Source organism: Leptonychotes weddellii, chromosome 16, assembly GCF_054177405.1.
Source record: "Leptonychotes weddellii isolate Sample4059 chromosome 16, ASM5417740v2, whole genome shotgun sequence".
NCBI lineage: Eukaryota > Metazoa > Chordata > Mammalia > Carnivora > Phocidae > Leptonychotes > Leptonychotes weddellii.
The window spans coordinates 18,976,920-18,995,361 of record NC_138384.1 but is presented as its reverse complement, the minus strand read 5'-3'; the positions used below and the strand labels follow the sequence as shown (position 1 = coordinate 18,995,361).

At 40.4% G+C, this 18,442-nt stretch overlaps 1 protein-coding gene across 2 annotated transcripts in view; it reads right to left on the bottom strand.

Moving 5' to 3' along the window:
- The window catches only part of CDH11 (cadherin 11), a 185,783-nt gene that overhangs the window by 45,764 nt on the left and 121,577 nt on the right, over nucleotides 1-18,442 (bottom strand). The window contains exons 9-12 of one of the 2 annotated variants that reach the window (XM_006747624.3): nucleotides 15,758-15,894; nucleotides 15,167-15,300; nucleotides 14,815-14,932; nucleotides 1,536-1,787 (exon numbers count right to left, since the gene is read on the bottom strand). In XM_006747624.3, coding sequence (XP_006747687.1) covers nucleotides 1,536-1,787; nucleotides 14,815-14,932; nucleotides 15,167-15,300; nucleotides 15,758-15,894 — 641 coding nt within the window. The remainder of the gene's footprint in view (nucleotides 1-1,535; nucleotides 1,788-14,814; nucleotides 14,933-15,166; nucleotides 15,301-15,757; nucleotides 15,895-18,442) is intronic. The other variant, XM_081806498.1, reaches the window with a different exon arrangement.

Sequence of the window (18,442 nt, the reverse complement as noted above, 5' to 3'; positions counted from 1 at the left end):
AAAATATGATATCCAAACAAGCCAGCAAGTTGGAACTATTTTGAGCTTTTTAAAAATGAATCTGACATTATTTGGAAGTGATCTTTCTAAGAATTAGGAAGATTCTAAATAGACTGGTCTGCAGCTTCTTAAAACCGCCTTATGTTGTATTTTCTTTTTCTTTTTCCAAAGGAAGACAGCTATCTCTCCAAAGCTTATGAATGAGGATGTTCCGAGACCTCAGGTCCTACCTTTCTGTAGGAGGTGATGCTTGTTCCTGCCCAGAGGGCTAGGGTTTGGGGGGAACGGGGAGGAGCAGTGATCCTACTCTACCTTAATAAGAAATCTTATCATAAAAGTGGTTGGATTCTCTTCAAACCACTGTAGAGAAGAGGGGAAGTTTATAATGACCCCCAGGAGACAAATCTCCTCTATTTATTTAAACATAGGAAGGTAGCATCAGCTGAACCCCAGAGGAAGCAGCTCTAGTTCCTCCTGAGAGAGGCGATTCCACTGTGCTCAGACAACCTGGGATGAGTGGGCAGAACCACACTTGAAAGGAAAGCCAAGACAGTGCTTAATTCTCCATGTTCCACCTCCACAAGAGGCTTCTACAATATTCCATGACAACACTCTCCCACATGTGTGGCTAGACTAAAGAAAATGTTTGTGCCTGAATCTGGCAAGGGGTCTGAGATCCCCTCTGGGTCCACCATCACCGGGAGCTGCAAGGATGAAGCTCCCTTTTTCCCCCAGGGCTGGACACAGCAACCCGATACCCAGAAAATTCTTAGGAACTCTTTGTTGACCTGAACTCACTGGCTCTTCCCTATGCACTTGGGCCCCCTCAACTCATTCAGTGGAGAACCAAACATCATGGAACAAGCATAAATTTGATGTCAGAAATCCTTGGGTTTGAAAGCTGATTTTTCTCCTACGTGATCTCTTCCTGAAGCCCAGCAGTGGTTGTTATTAGTGTGTGCACACCGCTGTTCTTACAGAGATGAGATGTAAGTGTAGGAAAAGCCTCCTAAGGGTCCCCATAAGCTGAGGCTTGCACCCAGATATTACCTCTGCTAGTCAGAGGAGTCAAGATCCAGCTTGGCCAGGCCAACCTTTGTCCAGTTCCTTGAGTCCTTCATACCATGTCTTTGGCCTCCTGATTATTCTTTCTGTCCCCAACACTTCTCTTTCCTCTTCTTAGGCAAACCGTTGCTCATATATCAGGCCTCTGCCTAGTCTCCTCTTCTGCAAAACCTTGTCAGATGTCCCCCTGCAGCACCCCCAGACAGCTGCTGCTGTGTAGTCCCGCACTGTCGGCAATGTGCTCATCAGAACCTTCCCCCAAATCTGCTCCGAATGCTTGTTAAGTTTCCCCCCTGTCTCTCCCGTACCATAACGTGCACCGCGCAGGCCCCACCCCTGCCTTGTCTCCAGCTGTAGCCACAGGCTACGGCAGAGTTCTGGTGACCAGCCTGCGCTCCAGAAATACGTATTTCAAGGATGGGCATCTGGTTGCAGAACCCTTCCCGCAGGTGACAGCGGAGCCCCCTTACCCAGGAGAATGACGATGCAGGCGAGGATGGCAATCAGCGCCCCCGTGCTCAGGCCGGCGTTCAGGATGTAGGCCTCGGCATTGCAGGAGAGCAGTGCCCCGTGCACATCGCACCCACACACCTTGATGGTGAGGGTGTTGGTGCTACTCATGGGCGGGATGCCACCATCGCTGATCACGATGGGCAGGAGGTACAGATCCTGCTTCTGCCGACTGAAGCCTCCACGCCGGGCATACACCCCTGCGGTGTTGTCTGTTGGGAGAGCAGAGACATTTCTTCTCAGGGCAGGGCCACTGGAGTCACGGCATGAATATTCGTGCATTCGGCTTGGCAGAGGTCAGGGTGCTCTTTCTCATCACCAGGGTCAACAACCAGGATCTTTAATCTAGGAATCTACGGAGACCGCGGTCATCTGGCATTGCAGAATAGTGTCTCCATATTTTGGAACCAAACTTAGAAATTGCTCTTTTTTTATTTCGTAGATACAAAGGCCCCCACTGGCAAGCTCACCGCACTGCTTTCTGTTTGGGTGTCCCCTTCATCAGATACCACAACGAAGTGTGGGCTTGGACCACATACCCTATGTGAGTATGGCAGATAATTAAATATATAAGTGGGTGTGAGAAAAAAAAAAAAAACAGAAAAATCTTTTTCATGCTTGTACTTTCCTACTTCATGACAAGCCTTTGGCCAATTTCTGTGTGTGTGTTTAAAAGATTTCCAGTCCACACTCAAACCTTGCCCAAACTGTAAATCCACTTGTGAGTCCTAAAGGAAAATATTATCTTTGAAGAGAAAATATTTTATAAAACCACTAACAGGTTTCTAGTTTCTTTGAAATTCAAGCACCATCCACCACCTGATTAAACATGTCATGCGTCTTGCTCAAAATAATTCCAAGTTCTCTCTGTGGTCCACACAACACAGCCCACCTCTACACAGTGAATCACTAGATTTTTCCCTCATCTGAAGACTTTGCCTTCAAGGGTCACATCCCATCCGTTCCACATGTCCCAGTTCAGTCTGACATGCAGAACTTTCTTCTGTTTCCCAAGCACACCACACTTCCCACATGCCTTTTTAGCCACTGCCCTAGGACCCCAGGAAGCTGTTCCTGGTGGCATGACAGGTGAACTCCTCAAGCCTCAGAATTGAACCCCAAAGTCATCACATCGGGGAGGCCTTTCTAGACCTCTCCCATCATCTGCTCTGTGACCCCAAGCACTGTATATTCTTACAGAAATTAGTACCCCACTGCTGTTTCATTAATGTTGACATAACCACTTTGACCTCACCTGGAGTGTGAACTTCTGAGACTAGGGGATTCCATCTCAGTCTCTCCAGTGTTGCACACGTAATAGACATTCAATAAATATTTTTTGAACAAATGGCATAACTGTATTCTGGGAAAGATTTAATCAAAATTCCAGATGTTGGCTTCCATATATTTCTCAATCTTTTGTCACCTAAGCCCCCAACTACTTCCCCATCATGTTTTCTGCAGATCTGTACCAACCAACAATATTTCTTTCCATGCTGTATGCTCTGGGGGACAATTATAAAACAGGTGAAGTTTTTAGTATGTTCTATCAAATTACTCACACACACACACACACACACACAGATCCTCAGTATGGTTTGCCTCTGTTTGTGATTACAATCAGTAACTTATAGCAATATGAATGTTATGACCAACATGATCGTCCAATAGCTAGCAGGTTTTGAATGGATTGACAGTACCCTGAATTAGCTCTTGTCATAAGAAGAAATATCTTAGAATCTCTTTTGAGAGATTAAATTGATATCCTTTAGGTGAAAGGAAATGTAATGAATTTTCTGTGAGATAAAATCTATTAAATATAAAAGGTAGATTCAGTCTGATTTAGGGATGAGCAGATATTCTGATTATTGCAGAAGATAAGGTGTGTGTACGCACTGGTTTTTGGCAAGCTGTACAATGACATTCTCTGCCCTTCGTTGCCAACATCTCAAACAAAACCAGGCTGAACACCTAACTCTCATTTCTGTATTTTCTAAATATTGTATGACTAGTATAAATTGTTCTTATCACTGGAAAAAATTATATATACTATGGAAAATCATGAAAAAAGATAAATAAAATGGGCCAAATAGACTGTTAACTGAAAATTCAGTTTCCTGACTCTTCTCTCCTATTCCAGCCTGTACATTTGTTCCATGCCTAAGGATTACAAAAAAATGTACATATCTATAACAAATTATTTGAAAATGTTATTTTTCCCTTCTCATACGTTTTTTTGAGTTCAAATAAGAATTTCACAAATTAAAGGTGACAATATTTACCCCGTTTTAATGATATGAAATGTCACAAGGCCACTAGGAATAAAAGTAAAAATTAAAAATCAAAGAAGAAAAGCAAATTACTTAAATTGCTTGGTCAAATACACTTCTCTGATGTGAACAACATCCCCAGTGGATCATTAGTTTATCTATTGGGTCACACCCTGTCACCAAGGGTGTTGGTTTGGAGGGCATGTAAACTGAGTGTTTTGTTTTTGTAAACCTGTAGAAGGCATAATTTTAAATCTATTCTTCAGTGTGCCATCCACAAAAAACGGGACCTCCAGATCACAGCACGCCGGCTTACACGTGACAGTAGCTGAAATCAAACACTAATGGAAACATGGATCTGAGCAGGACACGAACCTGTGAATGTAGGATGTCTCATATTCTGAACAAGCAAGTCCCCTCAGACACATTCAAGCAATTACATAAAAGCTCATCAAAGTACCCAGATGACTGAACCATTTACAGTCTCTGAGTGACAGACCTGTAGAATCTTGAGAACTTTTAAAAAAAGTTCCTCTAGCCAAACATGTTTCACATATGGATTTTTTTTTTTTGACAGAGACACAGTGAGAGAGGAAACACAGGCAGGGGGAGTGGGAGAGGGAGAAGCAGGCTTCCCGCTGAGCAGGGAGCCCGATGTGGGACTCAATCCCAACCTGAGCCAAAAGCAGACGCCTAACAACTGAGCCACCCAGGCGCCCTCACATATGGATTTTAAGATGAGTTTAAAAGGTGGGAAAGAAATGGACTGAATATCTCTCCTTGGGCATATACTAATTGCATGCTTTCAAATGAGTCATTTGTCTTGTCTAGAGCCTCATTTGTTCATCTTTTTTTTTTTTTAAAGATTTTATTTATTTATTTGACAGAGAGAGACACAGCGAGAGAGGGAACACAAGCAGGGGGAGTGGGAGAGGGAGAAGCAGGCTTCCCGCTGAGCAGGGAGCCCGATGCGGGGCTCGATCCCAGGACCCTGGGATCATGACCTGAGCCGAAGGCAGACGCTTAATGACTGAGCCACCCAGGTGCCCCTTGTTCATCTTTTAAAATGACACTGGTTGATATCAAGTGCACCTCACAGGGATCAAATAACATAATAAAAGTCATGGTTCCTCCAGGGCTCAGGGAATCCTTCTACCAGAAAACTTTATACCCAGTATTGACATCGTCCAGGGCTGGTGAACTGGAGAAGGGGAGACAGATGTGGTAGAATAGAAATGTGACTAACCAGCCTGGCTTGGCACCTAGGTGGTTGATGTTGTTTGAATGAATAAGATATCTCCCCTCTAAATCCAAGTGGCTCCAGTACCAAAAGGAGACTGAGCTTTTTTGGGGGATGGCCATTTTGGAGAAGTCAGTGCTGCATCCTGTAATGGTCTTTCTTGTGGTACACTCTGATCACTGACCTACTAACAAAAAAAGCCACCACTATGGGCATGAACTTCATTTAAAAAAATCTAGAAAAACAAACAAACTAACCATTATTATGGCTATTCTGGAAATCAATTTTGCATCCTAAGTTTGACTACAGATTTCCTTTCATCCAAATTAGCAACCACTGCCTATCTGTTTTTGAGAGGGTCCCCTCACTTTGGACATATACATTCCTCGGTTTAGGGCGGCCTTTGGATAAAAGAGGTTCCACGAGGACACATTTTCAGGGAAGTGTCAAACTGGTTCCATGGTTCATAAGATGAGGCAGAACAGGGCAAATGTTCTCAATGTTTAAATTTCCATCAGGAGATTTTGCAGATCCTTCTCCTTTATAAAGCGTCCAAAGGGCAAATGTCTCAGTATTTGGGGTCAAACAGGCCTGGGTTTGAATCTTGAATCGTCTACATATCAATTGCTTGACTTTAGTCATATTAAGTAAATGTCCTGTTTCTCTAGTCTCACCCAGGAAACTAATAATTTTAAATGGTAAAATGATTTCATTCATAAAGGTACTCAGCACAGCGACAGACTTTTGGAGATGCTCAGTAAATATTAATTCTTTCCTGGAAGCGATCCTCTTTGAGCAATAAACTAATGAGGAAGAGAAACTTATTGGCAAAGAGAGGAAAGTGAATTCCTGGAAATGTCATCGCAGCTTGGAATGCAACTGCCTCCGCAGAAGGGCTCATCATCCAGAGGTAAGAACACAGTTCATGCTCTTCAGTCCTGGGCAACGTATTTCCCATGCTAAGAAAATGTTTTTCAAGCACCTCGCTTTTTCATCCTGACACCCAGTGTTCTCATCCTTGGCCACAGACACATAACCAGTTTCATTTTCCCCCCACTAAGGCAAAACCTTGCAAATGGGGTCATTAATTACCAGTATATGTCATGCACAAATTGTAGTGTTTCTATTAATGGAAAATAAATTCAGATTTCAAATTTTTATGTCTACAACCTGGACTCCTAATCACATGCTGTTTTTACCTGCACACTTTGTCATTACACTAACAAAATGTAAAGGTACCTGATAATGATGGTCTCCATGGTACCAGTTTGGGGATGCAAACATAGGGTTATGACGATGATGTAGCCCATTGGAGGTATACATATAACTGACATTAAAAGGGGAAATTATGATGGGTAACCAGTCCTCGATTGATAGACCACACTGGGTGCCATCTTCCCACACTGGAAGCAGTGTTTTTTTGGCCGATACAAGATTTTGCAAAACACTGGACGCAGTGTTTTTGTTTTGTTTTGTTTTGTTTTTTGCTGATACAAGATTTTGCAAAATGGGCAGCATACAGGCATAGACCCTGCATGTTAAAAATTTGAAAAAGAGAAACCATTGCTGCAAAGGATTAATACGTTGTGGTCTCACCATGACGTCAGGAGAAAGGCTTGACCTATGGTGAAGGAATCAGTCACCTCAGCAGCTTCACTAAAGCTCTGAAGATGCCCTTCCTTGGCTACACGTCCTTCTGTCATTGTTCAACCTTACCAGATAAGGGCCCCTCTCTGGAGACTGTTAAACATCTAGAGAATTAAAGCCAAACCTTGCTCTTATTTTGTTCACTTCTGACCCATATCTACCTACTCTACCCTTACTGCTCACACGTGAGACAAAGTAGGTCTATCTACCACTTAAATAGCTCCCACACACTTAAAGAGAGTTAGTTATGCAGTCATGAGCAGAATAATCATTATTTGATTACTTTCCTCTGGGCCCTCTCCATTTTCCCAAGAAATGTGGCAATAGCTCTATCAGGATAATGGAAAAAAAATATATGCATGCATGTGAAATATAAGTGTGTATTTATATCTGTATATATATATATAGGTATAGTATATGTGTCAGAAGTCTTAATGGAGTTTTAAGCTTTAATACTTTTAGAAGTATATATGCTATACAATTACAAAAGATATCACTGGAAAGTTGAATTATTTCGATTGAATTTTTTTTAAGTCAACTCTATCCCCAATGTGGAACTTGAACTCACGACCCCAAGGTCAGGAGTCACATGCTCTAACAACTGAGACAGCCAGGTACCCCTAGTTATTTAGATTTTTTTATACTCATTTAGATTTGTGATTATCCAAAACTTAATTGAAATTTTTGATGCCCTATCTGCCATCTTCAACCTGAGGGGCTGAAATAATAGAAATTTCAAATAAAGCTTGTGAAGTTTGTAGCATTTATATTTTTGGTATTACTTATGCTCAAAGATGACCTTAATAGCTTGTGTATACATATTAATGAAGAAAATTGCCTGACCCAAGACTCCGATAGCTATAATGTCTTCCAACTGAATTAAGGAGCTGCACACTAAGAGGAGATCATCACGATCTTTTAATTAACACCTCTGATACTGAGAGATTGGCAAAACATGAATTATAATAACATTGTAGGAATAACTATGTGTATGTGTGTATAAGACATCTAAGTGTGCACCTTTGGTCGGTATTAATAGATTTTCCTTGTTGTAATTTACAACTTCCCTTGAAATTAACATTTCCTCCATTTTTGTATGAGAATAATCCTCTCCTTGGTGATAGGGAGGGAAAAAGAAACATATTCCCTAAGTATTTCTTAGTTTAAGACAAGGAAAACTACCAAGGAATTCAGTGGGATATAAACATTTAGGGTCTTTTAGTGAGTTGAGAAATCCCAGGAGTTAGTTAAATCAGTGACCAGAGGAAACCCTGAAAGAATATGTCTGTTCCACCAAAATGACCTATCTTTTTTTGTTGTTGTTGGGCTGGGGAGGGAGTAAGCTCCCAGATAAGCTGTGTTGTAATGGACAAACTGCTGCAATGAAATTCAGGCAGAAAAGGAACATAATTATTTACACAGAGAAAATGGCAGCACATTAAAAGACATCTGCCATTTTGATCTGCCAATAGAGCATCTTCCATATTGAAGCAATTAAGAGGGAAAAAAAGTTCCATAGAAATCTATTTGGCTATCTTTAAATAATAAAAGTAAAAAACCAGAAGCATATTTGGATGCTATCTGATGCTGCTCATAAAAAAAAATGTTCTAAGCTTAGGAAAAAAAAAAAAAAGGCAGGGTGGGGGAGAAAAAAAGATATTTGCCAATTGGCCTAATTGGGGTGAATCTGTCTTGGATATCCCTTTACTCAGCCAAATCTGATTTTCATGCATACTTCTTGTTGTTGTTTTGGTTTGGTTTTTGAATTTTTTGAGCACTTCAAGCTTAACTCTGAATGCATCAGGTATCAGAGCTCATTTGATCTGCAACTTGGCTCATCTTAGATAATATACATGAAAAATAAGCACATTTCAAGGTCATCTCTTCCTGGATCCAAACCCTGTATGTCCAGTTTAACTTTGTGGGATAATAAATAATGAATGGAAAGAAGAGGTGGGTTATGTGCTATTGACTCCTCAGAACATTCCGACATTATAAGGTGGGTGTCTTTTTAAGCCTGAAGCTTATGTCATAACATAATCATTTTTCCCCTAATAATAACGGATCCCTGAAATTTCTGAAGCACATCACCTATTTCCCCAGCCATTCTTTCATTTTTTTAAAAGATTTTATTTATTTATTTGATAGAGAGAGACACAGCAAGAGAGGGAACATAAGCAGGGGGAGTGGGAGAGGGAGAAGCAGGCTTCCTGCGGAGCAGGGAGCCCGATGCGGGGCTCGATCCCAGGACCCCGAGATCATGACCTGAGCCGAAGGCAGACGCTTAACGACTGAGCCACCCAGGTGCCCCCATTCTTTCATTTTAATCCTTGCATTTGGTCAACCCACTATTTTAAGTGCTGGGACACTTCCCCCATGGAGCTCATGTTCTAGTGGGAGACAAACAGGGAATGAGTGTTTAGCATGCAAGATAAAGAAAAATAAGAAAAGCTATTGCAGTGTTCCTTCCTCAGAGGAGGAAACACTCAAGATGGCTGGGGATATTCTGCAAAGAAAGCTTCGTTTCAGTGACTTCATTTATGGGGAGACCTGAAAGAGGAAGAATAGGCAGAAGGAGTCCATTCCTGGCAGAGCAAAGTAAATGAGACAGGTCATTTTCCCACGATTATGGAAGATGGAAAGAGGAGGCTGTAACTGGGGAATTATGAAATTACCTGGTTTTTGATGGAAGTCATGCTGACACAAAATATGGAAGAAATATCAAGGGTGAAGAAGGTCAACTGAAATAGGGAAGCTGCTTCATAATGTTTAAAGGGCTGCTCTGTCAATTTGTTGACTTGAAAATCCTAAGTATTTTTGTTGGTGTTAAAATAGGAACTTATTGCAAGCTCCTAAAATGGTCCTCTGTTGCTCAAATGACAAAGCAATGTTTCTGTAGCTAAATAACCCCATGATCTGATAGGCCTCCAACTTGAATTGAGATGGCCTATTGGAGAGCATGCAACCCTGGGGTTCTCAGAACCTGGGATGTATTCCAACTGTGCCCACCTTCCAGTGATTTGGAAACACTCTCTCAAAACAGCAGCTCAGTCTATGAGTTAGGATTGATGTAATAATTGACAATTTTAAAAAATAAAACAGTAACAGGATTAATAATGTGTCAAATATTCATGTTAGGACTGTTCTGAGATCGAGCCCCACATCAGGCTCCCTGCTCGGCGGGAAGCCTGCTTCTCCCTCTCCCTCTGCTTGTGTTCCCTCTCTCGCTGTGTCTCTCTGTCAAATAAATAAAATCTTTAAAAAAATAAAATAAAATAAAACAAACAACCCCTTCTAGCAGTAAAGAGTAAAGCCAAGCATTTAATCGCTAACCCTTGCTCTTCCTCTATATTTTATCAAATGATCACTGTTTGGAAGAAGAGGTTTGGAAATCAAAAATATGAGATTCGATATTAGGATCTATCAATTTAATTACTTTAACAAATCATTAGGTCAAAGGACAAGACCATACTTCCTCCTCTGGTTAGAATCTAAAAATTGAACATCCATTTTTTTTTTTTTTTTTTAAAGTAGGCTCCATCCCCAGTGTGGAGACCAACGTGGGGCTTGAACTCATGACCATGATATCAAGACCTGAGTGAGATCAAAAGTTGGACGCTTAACCAACTGAGCCACTCAGGCTCCCCTGAACATCCATTCTTTTTTTTTTTTTTTGAACATCCATTCTTTTAATAAAATAATAATGGAAAGGAAATTTCCTAAAACACACACATCCCACAACACAACTCTTAATTGACATTTTAAAATGTGATTATATTTCACTTACCAAGTTGCCAGTGATTTAAAAAGAGTAATAATATCTAGAGTTGGCTTGAATGTGAGGAAATGAGATACCATATGATACCATTTTACTCATGGTATTATAAATATTTCTGGTAGTATACATATTTCTGATAGGCAGTTTGTCAATTAAGTATCAAAGGCTTTTCATCCAGTAATTCCACTCTAGAAATTTATCCTAAAATACTAATTAGATATTCGGCAAAGGTGTGTAGAAACGATGTACTTACATAATGGTCAACTGAGATCAGACATCTTTACAAGGGAAGTTAGGAAGATATTCAGAAGAAAATGTTAACAAAAGCATATTGATGCTGATAAGTGCGTATCACATATTATTAGGTGGGAAAAAAGTGGACATGAATTTTATGATTCCCTTTTTTAGAGAGCATATATACATATATGCCAAGAAAAAGTCTGGACAGAAATAAAAACTAGCAGTGATTATTTCTAAATAACATATTATCAAGTTATTTTATTATTGATAATAATATTTCTGCTTCTCTGTATTTTCTAACTTTCCTACTAAGAATATGTGTTAATTATGTAGTAGAAGAAAATCATAAAACTCTGAAAATATACATTACTACAATTATTATGGCTGTGATTTAAATTGAACCTGAAGTGCAGTGTGTCCCCTGTTCACTTTCCCCTGGAACCTTAGATAGATACATTGAATTTTAGGTTTTTCCTCTTCTGAAGATTGTTATTATTTGACTACAGGGTAAACAAAGATTTTTTTTAAAGCATTAAGTAGAAAAGACATGAACTTTATATTCATAGTATAGTGTGTACATCTGATGGAACCCTCCAAGTACCCAAGCTTGTTAGTTATTTCACTGATGGGCAGTGTGACCTTGGGCAAGTCTCAAGCTCCTGATGTCTCATACTCTTTCTTTATCCAGAAAATGGGGATAAAAATATTCATGCTGAACCTCGTGGAGCTATTTGAGGAATGAAGTGAAACAATGGCCACAACAAAGTTTTATAAATTAATGAGGAGCTAGATATATGGGAAGGGTTATTCTCAGTATTTTTTTCTTTGCCCTTTTCTCATCCATTACACATTTCTTGTGTTTTTAGAGATGCCATAAGGCTGATATTTTCAAAGTAAATGCATTTCAAAACCAGGGCAGGTCAGCTCTGGTCCCCAAATGGTGCCCAAACAGCACCATTCTTGATATTAACAGCCCAAGATGGACTCACCTGCTGCCTGCTGAGTCATATGTGAAGCTGGGCTACAGAATGGAGTAAAGGAAAATGAAATAGAAGGCTTGGGTGTATTAAGATGGCTTTCCTCCTCATATTTCTAAAGAACCGTAATGCTTATGCCGAGTTTAGGCAAACGCAATCCTGATTATTTACATGGCATAATGGAAGTAAACACTCAAGGAGAAAGAAACCTGATGCTTTTACTCAGCGTGATATAAACCATTATCTCATGTTTTCTATGGAAAACAGTCTCAGCCGAGAAATTCGGTAACTCAATAGGCTATTAATAGGATGTGGAATGTGATTACTCCTTTTGGACTACTTCAATATGTAATTACTTCTAGGAGCTAGCAGAAAGAGACTCTATTAAACGATAATTATAGGACTGTATTTGCTTTAAGGTTTTGTAATAGCTCTAAACATGGGAGTTTTCATTAACTGTTTGCCATAGTTAATAAAGTCATTTTTCTTAAAAAGTAGCAATTCCCTGCAAAAGTGGTGGCTCCGCATAGGATTAGACTCTTACAGGGAAGGGCAGGGGAGACAGACTGTGCACTGGGCTGGCTCATCCATGGTAATAGAATCTCTTTGAAAATACTGATGGTGTACCCGAAGTGTTGTGACAAAGTAAAATACCTACGACTCCCTAGAGAACAATATGTCTTCGTATAATGTTCTCAGAGGGTTAACAGCAACTAAATATTATTGCACACATAAAAACAAAGAAGACACGGCAGGTGATAGGGGCAAAGTTGGCACAGTGAGAAAAACCTAGAAACACCCGCTGTGTCAGGTGTTTCTGACCTGCTGACCACAAGTATCTGAGTCGACAGATCATAAAAGAGGGGGTGGCATAAGACGCATGTGAGAACAGCAGTGTTTTCCAGACAAATGAGTCAATCACCTCGCTATTGATAAAACTAAATGTATGCTGAAATATTTCGTAAGAAGTATCTTCATCATAAAACTGACAAAAGCCTAGGTTTCTGTCAGCGTAGCAATCTATCAACCTAGGGTGGGATCCCAAAAGAGTTTGGGGATTAAGAAAAATCCAAGAGTGGAGGCAGGGATTCTCATGCACTCAAAATGTACACATATCTTAGAAAGTATGAAAACATTGTCTGTGCTACCTTCTTCAGTTCAGCTCTGGAAACACTTATTAAATGGCCACTACATGTCAGGGTCTCCCTGCTTTGGAGAAATGTACATTTATGAAAGGAAATTCCTATATCATACACGTGTAGCACTAGAGGTACGTGAGCTCCCAGTTGAGAACTACTCATCTATCTCAGTGCTGAGTAGAGTTATCTCTTAAAGGTGTTTAAGGCACTCACAGGTGCCCATCAACCAAAGCCAACAAGTAAAAGAAAAATCCTAGATGAAATAGAAAATTAAAGCCTCCAAGTACTGTTTCTATTTCAAAATGATAGGAATCACTGACAAAGTGAAGGACAGGTTGTGTTACAGGGTTCCTTGAAAACACAGGTCTCTCATATAACTACCTTCACACCCAGGCTTTCAAGAGCACGACCACTGTGGAGAGCAAGGCATCAGAAAAGAAAAATCTGTCATGGCATCTAGGACATTTTATCCCACAGTCTCATTTGATATGTGCTTGATTTATTTCTTTTAAGATTTTATTTATTTATTTGAGAAAGAGAGAGAGAGGGAGAGAGCAAGCAGGGGAGTGGCAGAGGGAGAGGGAGAAGCAGACTCCGCCCTGAGCAGGGAGTCCAATGCAGGGCTCGATCCCAGGACCCTGGGATCATAACCAGAGCTGAAGGCAGATGCTTAACCAACTGAGCCACCTGGGCGGCCCTTGATATGTGCTTGATTTAAAAAAAGCCATAATTAAATGCTCAAATGAGTTTCAGAAATAATAATAAAGTATGTTACATCCTATCCCCTCAAATCCAAGCAGCATAGGGAATTCCCTTACTTTAATATTAATCAACCCAGTAGAGCCAGTGGTTAGGGCTGTAACCTCTAGCCTCTGAGAGCCTGGGTTTAAGACGTAGGTCTAACTCCTAGGTGGCTGATTGACTCTGAACAAGTCGGTTGATGGGTCTCTGCCTCCTTTTCCTCACCTTCACATGGGAAGGCTAATAATCATCCTGACCGATGGTGTGCTGAGAGAATGAAATTAGAGAGTGTAGGGAGGGTCTGGATGTGCTGTCTGGAGCACAGCTGCTGGGATTTATGATACTGATAATAGTGATAACAGAGATGGGAAAAGTGATAATACTTATTAGGTTAACTTAAGCTCCTCTAAGCCTGATCTCAGTCACTGGGAAAGCAATCAGTCTATAACCTAGTGCACACCAAGTGTGTGGTTAATGAAAGCCTATATACTCAGGAGGACCACCTTTTATTCCTATGTCAAATGATGGCATCCCTCTTCCCATTTCCACAGCCTGCATTGTCACCAGCTTATAGGAACAGCTGCCGACCAAAATAGCCTGGCCACAATCAGGAAACTTATTTTTTGATCCTGGCTCGCTACCAACTTTGTCAAGGGACTCTATCAGTTTGGTCCTATACAACAAGAACAACTATTTCAAATAATTCGTGAGTCTAGAAGCTCTCTGATGAAATGAGAAGCAGGAATGATAGTAAATTCTGCCATGTTTACGGTTGCCAAACGATGCTTTGTTCATGCCCTTTAGGCAATAATTCTGCAACCACCTTTAGGTTTCAAGCTCTATACCCAACCACACTGCATTAAAACCATGCTTGGAAGGGAAGGCCAGCTGAAAGATTACATTGCCTTACAAAGTTGAACTAATCTTTTTTAATGCTTTACTTGATATCAATATTCATAGAGCCATGCTTCCCCCCACGGGTTTATCAATCTCTTAAAAAAAGATAAATGAAGTTGTTTGCACATTGACCCTGTAAGCTTCCCCACTTGGTTTTCCTACTGCTTCATGAATATCAAAGCCAACAAAAAGAGTGAAATAAAATTAGACTCACTTATTCATATGCACCAAAACACTTGTGCTCTGCAATATAAAAGCCATTCATTCTCCATTTCTACTTCTCTGAATGCATAGGAACCTTGGTACAAACCTCTGTTGTCTCTGACTGTGAAATTTGGATTGTGAATGATTTCAGGGGGTAGACTGAAGATAAATCTTGGTCCATTGGCTGTGTCATCCTTGTCATCTGCACTAATTGTAACAATTGGCTGAAAGAGAAAGATGGTCCATAAATAAATCATGCTGACATTGACACATCATTTATTCAAAAATTCCTGGCTGGCTAAGAAGCCTGGGTTTAACAAGAGAACATAGCTACAGAGCTAAAGTAGGGCTCTGAAGCCCTCTTGGGCAGTGGGAAGCATCTCTACGTGAAGCTCTCAAGACCAAACTCCGTTTCCAAATGCCTCGTTTATAGCCAGGGAAGAGGACAGCATCATTACCTGGTTAGAAAGTGGCTTGGTCTGATCACTCTCACAGATGAAGCCTTCATAAGGGGCGGCGAATTTGGGAGCATTATCATTGACGTCAAGGACCCTAATGGCCACTGGGACTTTGGCTTCCTGATGCCGGTTGTCTGAAAGAAGAGAATTCAGACAATAAATACAAGCCTTCCATGATATTCCAGTGTGTGAGCAAGTTTGAGAACCACTGGTCTATAGGTAAGTAAGCACCTACAAATCTTGGCTCCTAGGGCCCTGCTGTTCTGGGTTTAGACAATCCTGAGTGGCAGGATAAAGTGGGGAATCCCTCGGTGATGGCCATGAGTTCCAAGCGGCTGAGGGCTATCAGCTCACTTGCCAAAACTATACCCAGTTCTGCCAAAAAAATAAAAAATAAAATGAAAATATCTGTATGTGTTTATATGTCATCTTCAATAGATGACCAATAATAAATTTTAAAGTTGGAAAAAATATGCTTAAGACTAAAAAATATATTCTATCTCAGCTGTCTGTCATTTTCCAGAATATATATAGAGTCTGATGGAATAAAATTTGGTAAAGTAGAATCAAAATCCTTAGGAGAATACTTACGGATTTCTGCTGCAAAAACGGATATGTTGAGCCAGGCAGTTTCCTCTCTGTCCAAAGGTTTTGTGGTTTTAATAAAACCGTCCTCTGGATTAATAGTGAAAAACCTGTCGAGGTCAGTATGACGATCAATGGAATACCTAAGCAGAATGCAAATGAGGCAATTAGACGGAGACATTCCGAGCAGCTTAATATTTGAATATTTTCTCCATGCTATATTTGAAACAACTTTTTCAATGAATTGCTTCAGCTAGGTTTCCTTTTTAATCAAATTTACTTTTTAAACTTCATACATGAATCTTTTTTAGAAATCATTTTGCCACATTGGAATTCTTTATTCAGTACAATGAATGAAAGAGCTGTTTAGCATATATTTGATTGAGAAGCCTAATGACATGTTGCATATTTCTTCGTATTTACTACAATCACCCACTATCTGAATATTTATGAAACTGCATTTTGGAAGTGGGATTGCCTTGCTCCCAAAGTACTCAGAAAGTCACAAATGTATCAAACCTTTATTAGATTTTTGCATTATTAAATAGTAAATAGTTTTAAGTTTATCTAAATTTATCATCAAGGATCATTTATGGTCCTAAAAAATCAGTTTTCTCCTTATTTAAAGAAAAATGCTAACTCTATTTTGAATGAATTTATTTAGTTTATTTATTTGGTTTTAGGGGTTCCCAGGGAGCTTGGTTCTGAATTCCATGGTGAAATATGCAAAGCAGCCTTAGTCCTTCATTTGTAGAGCATTCTGCCCATACTTGCATGACGGGCTGTGCCTAATAGCATAGCTGGAAGGTTTTAGTTACTCCTGTCCACTAGAAAATTTGCTTTTTACTAACAAAAGACAAAATAATTTCCAGAATATTACTGGATCGTATTTATGGCAAAGGGAAGAGGGAGATGGGACAAGAAGAATGGCCTATATTGAGGTGTGGTAAGGTAAAATATCTTGCCCAGGGTACCTGGAGTTGTAAGTAACAGAGTGCTGGCTTTTAATAAGTCTGTTGAATTCCAAAGCCCCTTTCCTTTTCACTCTGCCATACTGTCTCCAAAATGCAGACCAATAGTGGTTAGATTAATTCTGGGAGTTATACTGGGCTTCATAATTGGGTGGTTTCCTGCTCTTGCGGGGCTTAGCTGTGCTTTCCTAAAGTTTACAGAATACATATGTCTGAAGGCGTTCACTGAGGGTCATAAAAGCCAAGATATATTAAAGGTGGCAAAGACCATGGATGTCAGAGAATTTAATCTCTTCAATTTACAAATGATGGGATTTGTAAATGGCCGATTATCTAGTTCCTGGGGGACCCAACATTAGAACCCAGATCTTCCACTTCTACATCATGTTGTTTCCACAGAGGTCCCCCACGTGGAGCTGCACTTCACAGTATAAAAGACAAGAGCTCATCCACGATATCATTCAACTTTGAAGCTCCCTGTGGGAATGGAATGATGAATCCCCTGCCCCAGTCAGGAAACTGAAGATAAACCATTTACACCTCGTAACTGTCAGGAGAGGCTCAGGAACATAGCTTTCAGCAGATAGCCCTCTGTGAAAAGGAGGCAAAAATAATAGACTTTCTTTTTCCCCTGCCATCAGGGAGTTTACTATCTAGTTGACATGACAAGACACATTCACAGGGAGAAAGATAATTAACAATGCAAAGTGTTATTCTCTAGAAGCGAAGGGCATGAATTTCGATTTTGTAAAGTCCCAGATACAAGTTCATGCTCCAGTACATATAAGCTCGGTGATATTGGAAAAGCCATTTAGGTTCTTTGAATCTCAGCTGACTTATCTCTTAAATGGGAATATTAACAGTACCTAGCTTTTAGCTTATCTGTAAGAATTACAGAATTACATGAAATGATGATACATGGTAAAGTATATAACCTAGCGCCTCACACACTGTAAACAGTACAACAAGTCACAGTTGCTCCTCTTTTTCTTGTAACTGCTGTCACACACTGTGGACAGACCATGGAAGTTCTCCGATGTCAGTCTACAGAGTGTGACCTTCATCCTACAGCCAGTGAAAAATCATAGAAGGCTTTTGATCAGAGGAACAAATAAATGGAATTGGCCATGGGGATGATTAATAAGGTAGGATGGGCAAGATGGTCTAAGCAAGAGAGAGAGCAGAGGAAGGGTAGAGTCATGGTTAGGCTCTGAATGAGGTGAGAGGGTAAAGGAGCTGGTATAGGAGTGAGAGCGGGAACAGAAGACTGTGTGATGAAGAGAGCACCAGCAGGAGGCTGGGAGAGTCCTAGAGAGTTCCTCACCTGAGTGTCAGAGAAGGAGACATTGAGAAACACAAAAACAAAGGCAGCTTAGCAAGAAGGAGAGTTCCGAATTCCACTAGGGATATGCTGCCATGCTGAGAGAGTAACAAGTCAGCTCTACCTCAGGTTTCACAGAATCAAGGTGGAGTCAGGTTTCTTTCTTTTTAAGGGTGTCACAATAAGTATGAGCTCAAAAATAAGTTTTAAAGAAATGAGTGAGCCAGTGAAGGAAAAAAGCAAGCGTGTGAAAATTCACAGCAGACCGCAGGATAGGTACGGAGTGGAATTAGAGAGAAAGATCAGCCCTGAGGCCGAGAATCTGGAGCATTAACTCAGTTCAGTCACGCAGGGGTAGGAATGCTGTAGATGAGGGGACACAGAGAGAGAGAGGTCCAA